General features: G+C 38.8%; 1 protein-coding gene across 4 annotated transcripts in view; it reads left to right on the top strand.

The window, feature by feature from the left end:
- Positions 1-20,495, top strand: part of gpsm2 (G protein signaling modulator 2) — a 63,982-nt gene that overhangs the window by 32,249 nt on the left and 11,238 nt on the right. For all 4 annotated transcript variants that reach the window (XM_073063423.1, XM_073063422.1, XM_073063424.1 and 1 more), the window contains exons 5-10: positions 478-620; positions 3,376-3,499; positions 4,084-4,199; positions 4,852-5,007; positions 11,917-12,025; positions 15,680-15,809. In XM_073063423.1, the coding sequence (XP_072919524.1) occupies positions 478-620; positions 3,376-3,499; positions 4,084-4,199; positions 4,852-5,007; positions 11,917-12,025; positions 15,680-15,809 (778 nt within the window). The remainder of the gene's footprint in view (positions 1-477; positions 621-3,375; positions 3,500-4,083; positions 4,200-4,851; positions 5,008-11,916; positions 12,026-15,679; positions 15,810-20,495) is intronic.

Consider the following 20,495-nt stretch of genomic DNA (forward strand, 5'->3'; position numbering starts at 1 on the left):
CCATTTTGCCCATTGAGTCTGTTCCATCATCAATCATGGCTGACTTACTTTCCCTCTTGATGCTGTTCTCCTGCCTTCCTGTATTGATGCCCTTACTAACCAAGAACCTACCAACCTCCATTTTAAATATGCCCAATGACTTGGCCTGTATGTGGCAGTGATTTTCTCAGGTTCACCACACTCTGGCTGAAGAAATTCCTCCTCAACTCTATTCTAAAGGGATGTCCTATTCTGAGGCTGACCATGGGCTCTCCTACTGTTGGAAACATTCTCTCCATGTTCACTCTATCTAGGTGTCTCAGTACATGGTAGGCAAACCCTGGAGTCAAAATTAGGCTGTTTTAGGACAAGCATTGACCGTGATTACATACATACACCGATCCTGTACATATTAATGATTATTGGGTGTGTGACCTTTTCGCTGCCCCTTCTGCATTGTTCTACTTCCCACTGCTTTGCTTTTGTGTTAATTAACAGGTAAGTGAAGCGAGAGCTCTTTACAACCTTGGCAACGTATACCATGCTAACGGCAAAGCACTGGCTTGTGCGGCAGCACAGGACCCAGGGAACTTTCCAGAAGAGGTGATGGTGGTGTTGCACAAAGCTTCGGAATACTATGAGTGAGTAACTTCATTGATCAGTTCATAGAATATTACAGAAGATAAATAAACTGTTGAGTCCATTTTTTTCTGAACAAATTCTTCTGTCCCTGATCCTGCCAATGTACATTATTTTGCTTTATTTTTCAATGTTCTTTTTTTGTCATAAATTTGTAGCAGTGATGGATGTTACATCCCTAGCTATTTTGGAGGAGGGAAAATATCAGAGGAAATAATGCTTATTTTTGTTGATGTACCACCTCTTTGCCCTAAGATTCACAGCTAAAATGTATTGATGAGGGCAGTGAGGTAGATGCGGGTTACACAGAGCTCAGTGAGTTCTTCTATAAGGTCTCACACAGGAGAATGGTCCAAATGATTAGGGCCAATGGAATCCTGGTGCCGACACATTTGATACAAAATTTGCTTGGCAATAGGTGATAAAGGTGATATATTGGGCTATTTTTGTGACTGGATGCCTGTGACTAATAGTTACCCAGGAATTGGTGCTGTTTGTAACATGTGTGAATAAATTCATGGTGGATGTAGGGGGCATAATTAATGGATGAAGATTAATGTTGACAATGTGCAGTGTAGTCTTAGGTTTTTGATTACAGAATGATAATCGTAGTTGTGAAATGGGCTCAGAAATAGTAGATGGAGTTTAATCCTGTTTCTATTGATGTACACCATGAATGGGAGAATTGGGGAAACCTTGAAATGCAATTCATAGATCCTTGAAAGTAGCGGTGATAGTACATGGTTTTAAAAAAAAAGCGTTTGAGAAACCAGTCTTTATTTCGTGGCGCTTTGAATACAAAAGCAGATAGTTTATGCTCTAACCTGGTCACACTTGACCTGGAGTACTGCATTTATTTCTGGTCACCACACAATAGGAATGATGCAATAGCACTGGAGAAGGTGCAGAGATTTGCCTGGATGTTGCTTGGGATGGAGTGTTTCAGTTATGAGGAGAGATTGGAAAGATATGCCGGTAATATTAAATCTATAACAACAAATTTCATGACATATGCCAACGTTAGTAAGCCCAATTCTGAAAGGCCAGGTCAGTGTTTCCTCGGGTAGAGAGGTTAAGAGTGGACACAATTATAAGATATAAAATTGAGGGATATAGACAGGGTAGATGGCAGGAAACTTTTCTGCATATCAAAAGGTAAATAAAACTGGAAAACATAAGGAGTAAGAGATTTAGAATGAATCTGAAAGGAACCTTTTTCACCCAGAGTGGTGAAAATCTGGATACAGTGTCAGAGACTGATAGAAAAAGTATCTCAATGAACACATAAGTTGCATAGGTGTAGAAGGCTATGAGCTAAATGTTGAAGTTGAAATTAATATAAATCAGTGCCTATTGGTCTGTATGGACACAGTCATCCAACTGGTCTGTTTCCGTGTTGTATGATCTAACATTTTCTTCACAGAAGGGAAAAGCATGTATATCTTTTTGTTCATATAGGATATTTTGATTTCCTTGTTTAGCATAAATTTGCATCTGAAAGAGCATTAAAGCAATTGTTGAAAAATATACTTGGACACGATGAAGAGATTAAACTTTGTCATATGAGCCTGCTTGCTAATGTAATTTTGTAGAGTTCTGATTGTTGTAGTTTTAACCACAAATCAATCTCTGCTTTTAAATGCTAGTATTGTAGTTACTTACTCTGCAAAAGAAGCCATTGTAAGTGTGTGTGGAATTGGCTATTATAAGAGGGCCATAAATGCCAAGTCACTAAATAATTCGCAAGATACAGATAAATTTTTGGTATTTTATTACCTCTAGAGAATATTAAGAACATGGAACTGTATAGCATTGTGCAGAGCATTCAGTCCATGATGTCGCACTGTCCATGATGCCAATTTATACTAAATATCCTCTTCCCGTGTATCATCTATATCCTTCCATTCCCTTCATATTGCTGAGTCTATTTAAAAGCCTCTTAAACTCCACCAAAGTGCCTGCTTCCACTATTATCCCTGGTAACTCATTACAAGCACCTATCACTCCCTGCATTTATATATAAAAAAAAATCTTGTTGCACCCTCTTCTAACCTTAAAAGCATATTCTTTGTTGTTTGACATCTCTATCCTGGGGAAAAGATTCTGACCCTCTACACTTATGATTTGAAAGACCTTTATTAAGTCACCATTCAGCTTCTGATGCTAAGGAGAGCAACTCAAATTTGTCGAAGTTTCCCTCAGAGCTCATACTGTAATCAAATTTATGTTGGTATATTACAACAATTAAAAATTTATTTGTCAGGTAGAACAAAGAAATTGGGGGGAAAAAACTTGCAGAATTTAAGCCAGTCCAATTAACAAGTTGGACTAAATGTATTTTTGTAGAAAGATACCAAACCAAAAGTGTGTACAACATACTCTGTCTCTAAAGGCTAAGTTAGGTTTTTCTAAATGGCAGAGTTCATTTGTGCACCTCAGTGGGATGTTTGCTTGATGGTTTTGAGTAGTCCTTAAGTTTCCCAGGCAGTGGTACTGGTTTGTGCCCGGAAGGGGAGAAATGAAGACGTGAGGGGGGAAAGCTAGTACAATGGATCTTAACATTGCTACTTTGATCATATCTGTTGTTTCCATGTTTTCCTCAAGGGTCAAACCTTCTGGTAACAGCTGAACTTCATACTAAGTCACTGGAGCTGTTAATATGGATAGTCAGTAATTTACGATACAAATTCATCATTTTTTTTGTGTTAAGCAAGGAGTAGTGACTAAGTGTTTAATCTGTAACAATTTTATTCATAGGACAAACCTGGCAATGGTGAAAGAGCTTGGAGACAGAGCAGCCCAGGGACGGGCTTATGGGAATCTAGGAAATACACATTATCTTTTGGGGAACTTTAGAAAAGCAGTGCAATCCCATCAGGAGGTACGGGATGTCAAAGGCATTCTACTATATTCTAATGTACCTAATGGAGATTCAAATAGAGTATTTGTGTTCATGTAGTTTTGCATGGATTGGGAAAGAATATTTTACCTTGATGAAAAATTAAGTTTGGATATCTTTGTTCTTCATGTGTTATATGCATAAACCTGAAGCTAGTCTATCTGACTGCAAACACCTTTAAGATGTAAAGCTCTCAACTGTACTCATTCTTTATGCTTTATTTCTTATTAGTTTTACTTATTAAAATTAGATTAGAAACTATTCTTAAAGTAGTAGATGGTTGTTCTGTGAATTTGAAGCACATGTTCTAAACTTGGGGATGCATTGTGCCCGTAGTCCTCCATACCTGCGTTCACCCGGCCAGCTCAGAGTTTTAGAGAACAGATTTAATATTTTATCTATTCAATGGATTTCCAAGACTGGTTGCTTAAGTGATTTACAAATAATTCAGACATTCATGGTACATATTAATAATTTAGTGTAAAGGATCCTGCATCTAAATACTTACAATTCAGAGAAAATTTCAATTAGCTTCTGTCTTTAATTAATTCATTTCTTGATTGCAGCGCTTAAAAATTGCGAAAGAGTTTGGAGATAAATCTGCTGAAAGGAGAGCTTGCAGCAATTTGGGAAATGCCCATGTCTTTCTTGGTGAATTTGCAGTGGCTGCTGAATATTACAAGTGAGCGTTATGTATATTTGAAGCCTTCAGTCTTTAAAAATTTATAGCTAAATGTCGTGAAGCCATTATATTGTTTTGCCTTTGTGTTTGGGGTAAGAGGGAGTTCAGATGGTGAACGATTGGAAAGGTTGGGAAATTGTTCAGATTCCTCATCATCTACCACGGGATCCACTCAAGGAATTCATAGCAGAATGGACTTTGTAGCCGGGATTTCTTAGTTACAGACATGAACTGCAGAAGACTGTAGTTTTTTTCTAAGTGTGTTTTAGCTACATCAGGGTATGTGGCTTGGCTATAAAAATCAAACTTGATCATTGTCAGGTTTTCTGAGGGCCGTTTGTTTGTCCTGATTCCATGTTATGTTCCTGAGCCACATGAGGAATGGGACAGCTTTTGCAGTGAGTTGCCACTGGTAGAACTGTGCAAGGTTTAGTGAGATCACTCTTAGATTAGTGGAATGCCAATGTAAATGCAATGTGTAAGGGTTATGCATCTTTATAGGGAGTTGGCGTGTAGAGATTGATATGTCTGGACAGTAGAAGTGGTTGTAAAAACCTTCAGTTTGTTTTTTAAAACTGAAATATGCCATTTACACTAAAATACTTGAATGTTGGAGTAAAAATGTTGACCCAAATGTTTGCTGTCTATTTAGGAGGACATTCGATCTGGCTCGGCAACTGAGAGACAAGGCGGTGGAAGCACAAGCCTGCTACAGCCTGGGAAACACTTACACCCTGCTGCAAGACTATGAAAAGGCCATTGAATACCATTTGAAACATCTTATGATAGCACAAGAGCTTTGTGATAGGTAACATTTGAAGTTATTTGTGTTAGGTTGATTCTTCCATTGTTATTGACTACAGTTTGCAATATATTCATGAGTATAGGAGCAGTGTTATGAAACTAATCCAAAAGCCAAAATTAATGTGTTCAGAAGCTGCCATGGTAGATGAAGAGTTTATATGGAATATAAATCTACTTATTGTCATTTGTGGTAAACAAGGAAACTATTTCCTAATTTAATCAGGTAAAATGTACTGTTTACCAAACATGACTTATTTGTGATTTTAGACCATAGATTACCACCAACTAGCTTCCAGGCCAATAGAAATGTGATTCAATGTCTTCTACAAAAATAGGGAAGAGACCTGTAGAGTGATAGGAGAAAGGCAGGCAAATGGGTCCAACTGGATTGCCCTGTTCAGAGCAGTAATGGCCCAAATAACCTCATTTCCTGCTTAAATGTGAGTACTTAATTGTCCTGGATATTGGCAATCTCTCCCTGTCATTGGCAGTTGTTTTCGACAGAGGACAGCTAATTTCCACTCTTGAAAAGATGCTGCTGTATGGATTTTTTAATATGATCAAGCTGTTTTATGCTGGTGACCACTGCTTTGCCATTCAGTAGGATTTTGGCTGATCTTTACACAATTAATTATCCACACCAATCCTGTATCCCGTGACTCTCTTAATATTTAAAAATCTATTAATCTTTTTTTTTCCCTCGAGTATATCCAGTGATTTAATTTTCACATCACTCAGGCAGAGAATTACAAACAATTCACTATGTTGTGGGTCAAGATATTTCTTTTATTCTGAATGGTTGATTCCATATTTGATTGAGACTCTTGACTCCTGGTTCTGGATGTCCCAGCCAGGGGATGCTTTCATGCTGTATCTTTACTATTGGGCCCATTTAAGACATTTTTTCACATTTCATTGAGAACACAGATCATTCTTTTAAACTCGGTATGGTATGGGATGATGCTGTTTAATATCTCCTCTACATGAAAATCCTGTCATTTGAGGAATCAATCCAATTAACTCTCTGTTTACAGATATATCCTTTCTTCCTTGAGTAGGAGGGCCAGAACTGCATACATTGGTCTACATGAGGATTCACCAGAGCTCTGTATAATTGGAGAAAGACATTCTACTCTTGTTCATAGATCTTCTGGCATTAAAGCTCAATGTACATTTGCCGTCCTTGTTGCTTGCTAGATCTTAATTTTCAATCATTTATGTAATTGTCAATTAAATGCAGCACGCAATAAAATATAACGGGCAATAACTTTGCCTAAAAACTATATTAACCATGATTAGTTCAAACATTTCAAAGATTCACTAAGTTCAAACAAGGCTCATTATCTTTTTCAGTTTTATAACCCTTTTAGATGACTTGTATTCAGATATAAACCACTCTATATGGGATTTTACATTGGTGAATTCTTCACTGAGTCTTTGATTCAGGGTTGTTTTCTTCACTGTTTGTTCTCTGGAGTCACTGCTGCTCGTCATCTCGTAAGGCAACTTCTTGTACATTACTTCATGTACCTACCAAGCATTGCTTAGTTCTTTATTGCTATTGTACAACTGTAATTCGGAATTAGAATCACGTTTATTATCATTGATTTATATGTTGTGAAATTTTTGTTTTGCAGCAGCAGTACACATGAAACATAAAAATTACTGTTACTTATTATGTAGTGCAAAAGATAAATGATTGAGTAGTGTTCACGGATTGCTCAGAAATCTGATGGAGGGCTAGAAGCTTTTCTTAATGTTGAGTGTGGGTCTTTAGGCTCCTGTACCATCTCTCTGATGGTAGTAATGCAAAAGGGGAGCATCTCAGATGGTGAGGGCCTTCAATGATGAATGCCTTCTCTTGAAGCAACATCTTTTGAAGATGTCCTCCATGATGGTGAGGGATGTGCCTATGATGAAGCTGGTGTTGAATCAGACTGTTTAATTGTTATTTTCTTGGCAGTTTAACAATTAAGTAGTTCTTGTATACAACAACTGCTTACTATGCTTGTTAGTGGTCATAATACGTATAAGTTCAGCGTGTTCCCCTAGTGGCTATATAAAGTATGAATCTGGAAGCTTTATTACTTAAATAAGTGCTTTCTCACTGGTTGACTCTTATCTACACATTTGAATAGAATGTTCCTTATCTATGGGTATAAAATAGCTGACCTCAAAGAAGTGCCATCCTATTTCTTTTACCTCTCTCTTTGATTAGCAGACCTCCCTCACTGTTCATTTCAATTTATTTGTTTTATCACTGCTTAATAAAACAATTGTGAAGCAACAGGTTTTGTGCCTCTTTCCTGACTTCTGAAAGAACCTTGGATTAAAACATCAGAATCCAACACTGTTGAATCTAAAACCTGCTGCAACTTCTTGTGAGCCAGTGCCTTGGAACCTCCATTACGGGCTGTGATGCACAGTCCACTGCACATCTATAGACATTTACAGAGAATTTGGAGGCACCCAATCTCCTGAAACTCTTACTGAAGTAGAGCTGCTAATGTGCCACCTTCATAATTCCATCAATCCGTTGGGTTATCTAAAGTCCTGATGCCCAGGAGCCACTGAGCCCTCAATGAGGATGAGTGTACTTGCCCTTCCTGAAGTCCACAATCAATTCCATGGCTTTGTTGACATTGAATCTGACGTTGTTATAACACCACTTAACTAGGTGGTTTGTCTCACTTCTGTACCTCTCCTTGTTACCATCTGAGATTCTACCAACAACAGTAATGTCATTAAAAGATTTGCAGATGGCTTTTAAACTGTGACTATCTACTCAGTTGTAAGTGTAGAGAGAGTAGAATGGTAGGCTAAGCATGCATCTTTGAGATGCGCCTGTGTTGATTGTTACTCCAGTATATTAGTTGGCACAGGTTTTCAGTACCTGGCCACATACACTGTTGGGGCTTGATGCTTTGTGAAGCTTCACCCTCCTGAATGATGTTCTGACATTGGTCTCTGAGACAGGGGTCACAAGGTCACTATGTACTGTGGGTATTTTGTGTTTGTTCTGCTTTTCACAGCATGCATAAAAGGTATTGTACTCATTGGGGAGTGAAACATCAATACTATTTATGCTGTTGAGTTTTGCCTACTAGGAAGTAATAGCACGCAAGTCCTGGTAGAGCTGTCGTGCACCTGATTGTGTTTCTAACTTCACACCAAATTGCCTTTGTGCTCTCATGATGATCTTCTGTAGCTTGTATCTCAATTTCTAGTAAGGTTCTTGATCCTTTTCTTGAATGCCACAGAGCTAGCTGCGAATCTCTTGGTTCATCCAGGGTTTCTGATTTGGGGAAACTCTGTTTTCAAAGGCACATGTTCATTGATGTGGGTCTTGATGAAATCGTTGATGGTTGTGGCATATTGAATCCTTGAAAGTGGTCCTGCCCACAAAGCAGTCCCTTAAGTACTCCTCAGCGTTTCTTGACCAGACCTTCATAGTCCTCAGTCTCTGTCAACATGCCAGTAGTAGAAGTACCATCAAGTGATTAGACTTGCCAAAGTGTAGGTGTGGGATGGCATGGAGAGCATTCTTGATGGTGTGAAAGTGATGGAGTATGTTAGTTCCTTAAATTCGTCAGGTGACGTGATTGTGGCGTTGGTCAGAGACTTTATTCTCCTTTACACTTGTGTATTGGAAATTACATTAACCAATGTTAAATCTTGAATGAATCTGACACCGTCATCATTCCTGTATATGTCAGTTTCAAAAGCAGAGAAGATCCACTAGCAGTAATGGCGCAGTGGTTCTGTTACGTATCCCGTAACTGGATCACTTACCAGCAAAGATAGAGAGGTCCGCTGAAGTCTGATGGTATCATTTTCAAACGGTTTTATTTATAAAGGTTGGCGTCATTCAATGTCTGTAGTGAGATGCTGAAGATGTTCTATAGGTCAGTTGTGGAGAGCACCCTCTTCTTTGTGGTGGCGTGTTGGGGAGGAAGCATTAAGAAGAGGGACGCCTCACGTCTTAATAAGCTGGTAAGGAAGGCGGGCTCTGTCGTGGGCAAAGTACTGGAGAGTTTAACATCGGTAGCTGAGCGAAGGGCGCTGAGTAGGCTACGGTCAATTATGGATAACTCTGAACATCCTCTACATAGCACCATCCAGAGACAGAGAAGCAGTTTCAGTGACAGGTTACTATCGATGCAATGCTCCTCAGACAGGATGAAGAGGTCAATACTCCCCAATGCCATTAGGCTTTACAATTCTACCGCCAGGACTTAAGAACTTTTTAAAAGCTATTATTAATGCTTTTTGAGATGGTGATTTAGATGCATATCATATTTTTTTATTGAGTTAAGTATTGTATGTAATTAGTTTTGCTACAACAAGTGTATGGGACATTGGAAAAAAAGTTGAATTTCCCCATGGGGATGAATAAAGTATCTATCTATCTATCTATCTATCAAAAGTAAGGTTAATACAAACATTCAGATACCATAAGTCGTCAATACTCAATCTAGGTAGATAGATAGATAGATATTTTATTCATCCCCATGGGGAAATTCAACTTTTTTTCCAATGTCCCATACACTTGTTGTAGCAAAACTAATTACATACAATACTTAACTCAGTAAAGAATATGATATGCATCTAAATCACTATCTCAAAAAGCATTAATAATAGCTTTTAAAAAGTTCTTAAGTCCTGGCGGTAGAATTGTAAAGCCTAATGGCATTGGGGAGTATTGACCTCTTCATCCTGTCTGAGGAGCATTGCATCGACAGTAACCTGTCGCTGAAACTGCTTCTCTGTCTCTGGATGGTGCTATGAAGAGGATGTTCAGAGTTATCCATAATTGACCGTAGCCTACTCAGCGCCCTTCGCTCAGCTACCGATGTTAAGCTCTCCAGTACTTTGCCCACGACAGAGCCCGCCTTCCTTACCAGCTTATTAAGACGTGAGGCGTCCCTCTTCTTAATGCTTCCTCCCCAACACGCCACCACAAAGAAGAGGGCGCTCTCCACAACTGACCTATAGAACATCTTCAGCATCTCACTACAGACATTGAATGACGCCAACCTTCTAAGGAAGTACAGTCGACTCTGTGCCTTCCTGCACAAGGCATCTGTGTTGGCAGTCCAGTCTAGCTTCTCGTCTAACTGTACTCCCAGATACTTGTAGGTCTTAACCTGCTCCACACATTCTCCATTAATGATCACTGGCTCCATATGAGGCCTAGATCTCCTAAAGTCCACCACCATCTCCTTGGTCTTGGTGATATTGAGACGCAGGTAGTTTGAGTTGCACCATATCACAAAGTCCTGTATCAGTTTCCTATACTCCTCCTCCTGTCCATTCCTGACACACCCCACTATGGCCGTGTCATCAGCGAACTTCTGCACATGGCAGGACTCCGAGTTATATTGGAAGCGCAGGTATTGTAATAACCAATAAGAAATAAACTCTATCATTGTCTAGGGGTAATGTATATATTGTCCGCTGTATATCTCTTGCGGTCACTGCAGTTCCACCAGCTGCCGTCTTTTGTGGTGTCGCGTTGGTGCACTTTTGTTAGAGAGAGAGAGAGAGAGAGAGAGAGATTGAATGAAACAGTTACCCGCCGGGTTTGTCCAACCTTTAGGAGTTCGATTCCGTCTTTTGTCTCGTTGGGGAATGGACGCTCGCTGGTGGCCTCCCCTGTAGCTAAGCTGTTCTCTCGTGGTGAGGTCGCCAATCCCAGGCAAGGAAAAGACGCACACGAACCCCATCACCAGCTGTCGCTATTAAACGCTGTCGCAGGATTTCTAGCGTGTCTTCTGGTGCGTCTGGGGGCCGTCTTTACAACCCCTTCTTTTATCTGAACTCACGGGGTCTCAGATGTCAATCAGGTTGGGATGATGCAATCTCTCTCCATCTCTCCACCCACATTACCCTGAGGGTATACACGTAGTACAGTTCCCAATTTACAAAGGTGTCTCCACGAGACAATGACCACCGGCGCCAGCTTTGCCTCGCCGTGAAACGTGGGACACCGCACGTATCTCTCTCTTCTCTTGGGTCATTGACCCCCCCCCTTCACTAGGGCTCTGGCGATTCTCACAAAGGAGAGGGCTGGGATCGTAACAGTTCTCATTCAAAAGGAAGTCTGCCAGTGGTCCATGATGTGAACTCTTGACCTGATGAAATCTGGCATTAAACATGGCAAAGAAATATCCTGTGGATTCCTGAGTGATTTGTTCCTTCATCAGTATTCTTCCACTTGGAAGAGGTAGTTGTGGTCAGCAAGTACACTGCTTTAAGAGAGCTGATTGTTCAAACCAGCTGGAAGTAGAGATAGTTGTGTCACTATTAGTACCACTTCCTTCTAACACATTTGGTATTAGTCTGACATGGGCTTTATCTTTATGGTATATCTAACTCTGAATAGTGCCAGATCCCTTTGTCCCTTGCACTTTTATGCACTTTTGGTTTTAGCTGTCTTTTTGCAATTTGAAGAATTTTAGCTTTCCTGCAGAGGGCTTCACAATAGGGGATCACAGTAGGTGAGGATATTTGTATACTGATCATCCAGCCAACTTCAGAAATTCTTTGATCACCTTCACAGTTTCTCTTCCTTCTCTGAAAACAATATGTTGAAAGTTCAAGCTGCCATTCTTCTGAGAACCTTACTGTATGCTGTTGTGAATTGTGGTCTATCATCTGTGATTTAGCTCCTCATGTATGGCAAACTGTCCTTTGACCTATCAAATTGTTGTTGATGTTCCATAAGATGGAACACCCTGCCCCACCCAAAAAAAATCCTTTTCGATGCATTTTCCTTTCTGGGGTGAAATAGATTTGACTTAACTTTTAATCAGTAGATATAGACCATTTAAGTTAAAACAGGTTAAAAATAGATGAAAGAATAAAATAATATGGCGTAGATACTAAATTCATCTTTTTATTTTAATTTTAGGATTGGTGAAGGAAGAGCTTGTTGGAGTTTGGGAAATGCTTACACTGCATTAGGAGATCACGAACAAGCAGTGCATTTTGCAGAGAAACACTTTGAAATTTCAAGAGAGGTAAATATGAGATGCAGCATACTATAAGGTTGTCATCCAGAAGTCCACCCTGAGCTGGCAACTGTAAGGGGCAGAATATCGGATCAAGGATATTTTGGGAATTCCCAAATCATAGATAATGCAAGTGGTCCATGGTGTTCTTTGGCTTCACATTGGACACAAGTTTAATTATAGAAAAAAAGGTACTAGCTTATTCTATAACCAAGAATTAATGGGCATACTTCAGTGTTGGTATTTAAACAAAGGGGAAAATAAAGCTATGTAGAAATGAGTCCAAATCCTAAACAGGAAAAGCTAAGATGTCAGAAACAACACACTCCAGTGTTTCACTTTTCTTCAGTACTAGAAAATTGGAGCACCAAGTGTACAAATGTAAGAAGTAGCCCAGTCCCAGGGTGTTACTGCAGTGACTATGCACATACACCTTAAACTGTTTCCTCAATGACCTTCCAGACATCACAAAATTACAACTGTGGATTTTTTCATTGTAACAGATATTGGAAAAGCTTGCAAGAGGAAATTGAAGGAGATACAGTAGTTCATGGAGAAAGTTCCAAAAGGAAGTTATGGCACCAAAAAGACAGATATGGTATATATAGAGCCAGAACACTACAGTACAGAAACAGGCCCTTTGACCTATCTAGTCCAGACCAAGCTATTCTGCATAATTCTATAGACATGCACCCAAACCATATCCATCCATACCCCTCCCATTCATGTAGAGTACTGTGCAAGTCTTAGGCACATATATGTAGCTAGGGTGCCCAAGACTTTTGCATAGTACAGTAGTAATAAATTATGTATTGCACTATACTGCTGCTGCAAAAAAAGTAATTTAATGACATGTGATAATAACCCTGATTCAGATATGGGTCTCTATTGTGAATTGAGAGTAGTAAGGGGACAGGGAGAGGGGAATCATGGTTAGGATAAGGGCAGGGAGGGGAGGCACCAGAGAGACATTCTGTAATGATCAGTAAACCAATTGTTTGGAATCATATTACCTTGCCTGGTATCTTGGGGCTGGGTGTTTCTGCACCCGCGCCTACCCCGGCCCCCGGTACTCCTTTTCTGCCACCTGTTCCACACCCCTTCCGCGGTGCTGCACTCTCACTATTTCCAAGATCCTTTGTTTCTGCCAGATTTATAAACTCGCTTGCTGGTCCACGTTAACACATACAGTATTGTGCAAAAGTCTTAGCCACACTAGCTATGTGCCTAATACTTTTGCACAGTACTGTACCTATCCACCACTTCTGCTGGCAGCTCATTCCACACTCTCGCCATCCTTAGAGTTAAGAAGGTTCCCCCTCATGTTCTCCCTTAAACGTTTCACCTTTAATTCTAGTTCTGATCTCACTCAGTCTCAGTGGAACGAGCCTGTTTGTGCTTACCCTAACTATACCCCTCATAATTTTGTATACCTCTATCAAATGTTCCCTCTTTTTCCTAGGCTTCATCGAATAAAATCCTAATCTATTCAACCTTTCCCTATAAGTCAGGTCCTCAAGTCCTGGCAACATGCTTGTAATTTTTCTCTTTCCTTTAGCTAGGTGACCAGAACTGGCTGCAATACTGCAATTCAGAGCTCGCCAACATCTTCTACCACTTCAACATCTCAGCTTCTGTATTCAGTACTTTGATTAATAAAGGCCAGTGTGCCAAAAGCTCTCTTTATGATCCTATCCCACTGTGGTGCCATTTTCAAGGAATTATGGATCTATATTTCCTATATTACCAGATCTGTTCTACTGCACTCCACAGTGTCTACTGCTCACTGTGTAAGTCCTATTTGGTACGTCTTCCCAAAGTGTAACACCTCACACTAGTCTGCATTAAATTTCATCTGCCATTTATTAGACTGTTTTTCCAGCTGCAAGCATTGATAGCCTTCCTCACTTTCCACCAAATCCACAATCTTGGTGTCATCCGCAAATCTGCAGATCCAATCTACCACAAAATCATTCAGTTTGTTAATATGGATGAGAAACAGCAATGGACCCAGCACTGATCTCTGTGACACCACTGGTCGGAGGGGTAACCATCTACTAGCACTCTCTGGCTTCTCCTGCAAAGACAAGGTCTAATCCAATTTATTACCTCATCCTGAATGTCAAGTGACAGAACCTTCTTCACCATTCTCCCAAGTAGGACCTTATCAAAAGCCTTGCCCAATCCATGTAAACAACATCCACTGACTTGCCTTCATGAACTTCCCTGGTAACTTCCTCAAAATTTTATATGATTCGGTAAAACCAATACAGTCCATGATTTTACTGCTGCTTTGCCTAATTTCTATAGACTCTATCTGTTTCGTCAGTTAAAACAGATGCAAAAATTCCATTTAAGATCTTCCCACTTTTCTCAGATCCATGCATAGATGACCACTGATCTTCAAGAGGACCAATTTTGTCCCTTGCTCTCGTTTTGCTCTTAATTTATTTGTAGAAGCCCTTGACATTCTCCTTGCTCTTGTCTGATGGAACAACCTCATGCTTTCTTATATCCCTTCTACTTTCCTTCAGTGTTCTCTTGCATTTCTTGTATCTCTCAAGTATCTAATTTTTGTTCCTTGCTGCCTCTTCCTGTTAAGCACCTCCTTGAATATGTAGTCTATTCAAATTTCTCTCTCCAGAAAGACTGTCCAGTTGCTGAGTATTTCCAATATACTTCTCTGTTTTGATGGAAGGTTGATTTGCAATAGGTGAGGAAAAGCACAGTTTAGAGCTGGTGCTGTCTTTGGAGAACATGCGGACATTCTCCTTGTGACTACAAGGTTTTCCTATGTGCCCAGTTTAAAAAGATAGAAACAGTCCATTTGAGCAGGTTGCCTTTTGCTGAGCTTCCTCAGAGATCCTGAAACTACACAGCAATCAAGGAAATGGACGGTATTCCATCACAATTCTCACTGGTATCTTGTAGATTATGAGGATCCAGGATGTTAGGAGGCAAGCCATTGGCTTCTAGATATCCAGCCATCTATCTTTCCTTGTAGCTAGCATTTTTGTGTGGCTGGTCTGGTGGAATTTCTGGTCTATAGTCATTAACTGGATCTTGATGGTGGGGGAATATAGTGATGTCAATGCCTCTACCAAGGGTAGATGTTTATTCCCTCTCTTAGTAATGAACATTTCCTGGCATTTCATGGCGTGAATGTCACTTGCCAGTTATAATGTTATCTGAATGTTAATATTTTGCTGTACACAGACGTGGACTGTTTATTTGCTGGGGAATTGTGAAGACAAAATCCACATTTGTGATGTTTGCAATGGATGGAAGGTCATTGATGAGTAATCAAAACCAAATGAGTTATTTGTTCAGGTTTTTCAACCAGAATTCCAGTCTTCTGCTTTGAATTCCCAACCTAGTATTGCATACTATCAGGACTGTTGTTTCTCAGAAACATGGCATATTTCACAAAAGAAATTTTGAGTAATTATGTGAATAATGGAGAATATTCAAAATCTCTTACTTCCAACATTGTTGAATCACTTGCACAAAAATATAATCTTTAGTTCTTGGGTGTGGGACAAATGTAGTTTTATAAATAGTTATTTTACTTAACACTTTGATATTCTCTGTGTAGCTTTCAAAATGGAACTACAGCCCCTAAGATTAAATAAAACCTGTTTTACTGTAATTGTCTTTTTGCAGGTAGGGGATAAGAGTGGTGAACTCACAGCCCGGATGAATCTTTCAGATCTTCAGTTGGTGTTGGGTGTTAGCTACAGTACAAACAGCTCCTTCTTATCCTCAAGTCATGAATTGGATTACAGCTATCAAGGTGAGTACAGAAACATTCAGTAAAGGAACTCCTGGGATTTCATTTTAACCTTGTGATGTTGTGGGGAGCAGCATTCAGAGCAATCATCCAAGTTGCTTTATGCAAATCTCAGCATATATATTGCATCTGGTAATGGCAATTTTCTGCCCGTCAGCCCTGCAGTTTTCCATGTTTCAGTACTTAAATCTGCTTGTTTCTCTGGGTATTGTTCTGATATGGAGTATATAGGAGCTTGATGGGCTTGTTTACTTTTCTCAGTTGGAGGCTTTTCTTTTGTACCCACAAGAACTGATCAATGTTTCTTCATTACTGTATGGTTATTCGTTATGTTGCAACAAAGTTCAACAGACCTTGTATCTTTCCAATTGCTTGTTGACTTTCAATGGTTTCTGTACAAGGACACTCAGGAGGCTCCTGAACACTAACAGCTTTTCAATCTCTCACCTGTACACTGCATTTCATTTTTTCTACCGAGGTAGAAGACCTCTCATTGTCACATTATATTTTCATCTACTATATTCTTGTCTATTCATATAGTTCGTCTATTTCCACTCAGTCATCTAACTTTTTTCAAATCTTTATTATTATTATATTATTCAAAAATAACACAAGTACATTGGAGTAACAACACTTATAATGCCTCAAGGGAAAAAAAAATTATCTTAAAGATTGAAAATTTTGTGAATTAAAAAAAAACTCTACTAAGCAAAAAAGTGGGGAAAAAACCCATTAGGGGTACAACCCCGGAGCCATGCGTCATACAAAAAGCTTCTAAAAATAAACCTCAAACCGCCAGCAACAAAGAAAAGTATATCAAAAAAAAAAAATTTACAATTAGATCGTGGAGAAGATCTATCAATTAGCTCAAATGATAATAGCGAGCAAATGAGCCCCATCTTTTCTCAAAATCAAATAAAGGTTCAAAGGTTCGACTTCTAATTTTCTCCAAACTATGACATAGCATCACTTGAGACAAAGTCGGAGCTGATATATCCTTCCACTTCAACAAGATGGCCCTCCTACCCATCAATGTAACAAATACAGTAACATGTTGGTCAGACACAGAAATACCATGGATATTTTGAGGAATTATTCCAAAAAGAAGTCAGTTTATTAGGTTGTAGGTTAATTCTGAGTGCTTTAGAAATTGTCGAGAAGACTGACTTCCAGAACTGTTCCAGTATAGAACATGACCAGAACATATGTGTCAATGTGGCTATCTCAGTTTTACATCTATCACAATAACTATCAACATTGGGAAATATTTTAGAGAGTCTCTCCTTCATCAAATGGTAACTTGGAGTACTGTGTCCAGTTCTGGTCGCCTCACTATAGGAAGGATGTGGAAGCATTGGAAAGGGTACAGAGGAGATTTACCAGGATGCTGCCTGGTTTAGAGAGTATGGATTATGATCAGAGATTAAGGGAGCTAGGGCTTTACACTTTGGAGAGAAGGAGGATGAGAGGAGACATGATAGAGGTGTACAAGATATTAAGAGGAATAGACAGAGTGGACAGCCAGCGCCTCTTCCCCAGGGCACCACTGCTCAGTACAAGAGGACATGGCTTTAAGGTAAGGGGAGGGAAGTTCAAGGTGGCTATTAGAGGAAGGTTTTTCACTCAGAGAGTGGTTGGTGCGTGGAATGCACTGCCCGAGTCAGTGGTGGAGGCAGATACACAAGTGAAATTTAAGAGACTACTAGACAGGTATATGGAGGAATTTAAGGTGGGGGGTTATATGGAAGGCAGAGTTTGAGGGTCAGCACAACATTGTGGGCTGAAGGGCCTGTAATGTGCTGTACTATTCTATGTTCTATGTAATGATGTACAATTTTAAATTGAATCAGTGAATGACTAGCACAGATCGAAGAAGAGTTAACCAGCTTCAGAATCTGTGTCCAATCCTCCCATATAAAAGTCAAATTGAGTTCCTTTTCCCAATCCTGTTTAATCTTAAATAAAGGATGCTTATCCCATTGTAATAATAAATTATAACTTCTTTCAATAGAACCCTTCATTGAAGGGTTCATGATCATAATAGTATCTAACAGGTCAGCCTCCAATATGTAAGGAAAATTACTTAAATATTTTTGTAAAAAATGTCTAACTTGAAGGTATTGTAAAAAGTGTGAATATGAGAGAGAATATTTATCGACTAATTGTTCAAAAGACATCATCTGCCTTCTTTAAATAAATCCAAAAAAGAATTAATACCTTTATTTTTCCAAAGTAAAAAAAATTGGATTACTCAAAGAAGGTTTAAAAAAAGTAATTATGATAAATTAAATTACAAAATTTAAATTTTTAAAGATTAAAAAATTGTGAAACTGGAGCCATATTTGTAAAGAGTGCTTAATCACAGGATATAGGTTTAAATTAGCAACTTTAGCTAATTGTATAGGTAAAGCAACTCCCAATAACAAGGTTAAATAAAACTGTTTCACAGCTCTCAGTTCCAGGTCTACCCAAATTGGCCGATAATTTCTATCAACCCAATATAACCAAAAGGACATGTATCGCAAATTAACAGCCCAATAATACATTCTTAGATTAGGCAAAGCAAGACCTCCACCCTTTTTCAACTTTTGTAAATGAAATTTACTAATTCTTGGTCTTTTATTATTCCAAATAAAAGATAGAATGATAGAATCAATCTGATCAAAAAACTTTTTAGTCAAAAAAACAGGAATATTCTGAAATAAATATAAAAATTTTGGTAAAATCATAATTTTAACTATATGAATACGACCAACAAGTGAAAATGTAAGTGGACTCCATCTACTAAATGAATACTTCATAAAGTCCATTAAGGGAACAAAATTGGCTTTTCAGCTATCACGGGGGACAAGACAAGGTTGTCCATCAAGTCCTTTGTTATTTAATTTAATATTAGAACTCCTTGCTATTGCTCTTCGTAAAGTCAAAAATATTCATGGGATTTTTGTGAATGAGACCATGCACAAGATCTCTCTTTACGCTGACGATTTATTGGTTTATATATCTAAGCCTGACAAATCTATTCCTGCTTTGCTAAAATTATTTAACAAATTTGGAGATTTTTCAGGATACAAAATAAATTTTAGTAAAAGTGAATTGCTTCCTTTAAATGAATCTGACTCTATATATGATAATATTCCCATTAAAGTTACGGATACTTTTAGATATTTGGGTGTTATAATCACTAAATAATATAAGGATCTTTATAAAGCCAATTTTGTTCCCTTAGTGGACTTTATGAAGTATTCATTCAGTCATCTAACTTCTTATCACCCATATTGCCAGTCAGTTTCGTATCATCAATACAATTAATTTCTTCATTCCAAACCATTGATAAATTGCATAATTAGATACAACTTCAATCCCTGAAAATTACATATTTTTTCTGACTGCTCTCTGTCTGTTAACCAATTTTCAGTCCATGCTGGTAGACGATTTTTAATCCTATATGCCCTAATTTTATTCCCTTTTGTATAGCACCTTATCTGATAGTTTCTACCTACAAAAGATCTGCCAAGCATGATTTTTCTTTTTGCCCAATCCTGTCAGTATCTTCCAAGTGCCCTGTAACCACTTCCTGCTGATGGTGTCACACTAACTGATCTGTGGTTCCCATTTTCTTTCCCTGGTGTTTATGAATGGAAGGTAGGAAATGTAACTCTCATCTTTCTAATAGTAACTGGTAGAGAATTGCTGTAATTTTGGAAGTTTGACACCAGTGCACCCAAAGCCAACTCTTTCAGATACTGGATTGAGGAAATCATTACTCTCTGTCCCATTTTTATTTTTATTTCTACATTTTTCTCCCCTTGGCTCCTCGCTTGCACTTGATTTCTTGTTTTCATTGTTTCTGTAGGTCTTGTGTTTTTTCAAACTACTGTAGCTTAATTTGCACTCTGACCACTACTTTAAAACTTGCATTATTACTAATCATTTACAAATGTCCCTTAATACCAGATTAACCGTTTCTCATTCAATAATTCTAGATTTAAAATAGCATGTTTCCTCATTGTTTTCTCAATTGTTTTGCACACAATCCTTAAATTGTCCTTCAAACCATCATTGCTAACTTTGTTTGCTCTGTAGGTAAATTAAAATCTCCCATGATTATGCTTACATGTGCCTCTAACTTCTTGACATCGATCAGCTTTTCTGGCTGTTTACACATATCATTTACTGCTACAGATGAATACTGCAGAGAAAACTAAACCAATAAATGTTTAAAAGACCATCAGTTCTCCAAAGACCACATTCCATAAACATTATGGTCAGTGGGCAATGCATACTGTGCTTGAACTTTCTGTGCCCTAGTGGGACCCACCCATAAGGCACAAAGGTGTTGAATGGCTTCTTTCTGTGCTTCCTTGCCAGCTAACAGTGAGATTGTGGATGGACCAACGAGTGAATGTGGATATCTCCTCCGGGGTGGAAATGATGCATTCTTGGTCTGAGCAGTCACAAGTGTAAAGTGAATTGCTTCATGATCCTTGCAGTCTGTTGCAATTGGTCCAGCCAGCCTCACAACTTGCCAGCTTTTAGTGCATCCTACTGGTTCTGATGACTGTTTACCCTTTTCTGTAGATGATGCCTGTGTGGCCAGCATTCTGTGTGTTACTTTGTCTTGGAAAGTTTTCCTGTCAGATAATTCTATGGTATTCTGATGTGCAGGCTTCTCTTCTTTTTGCCAGA

This window comes from Hemitrygon akajei, chromosome 12, assembly GCF_048418815.1.
Source record: "Hemitrygon akajei chromosome 12, sHemAka1.3, whole genome shotgun sequence".
Taxonomy (NCBI): Eukaryota; Metazoa; Chordata; class Chondrichthyes; order Myliobatiformes; family Dasyatidae; genus Hemitrygon; species Hemitrygon akajei.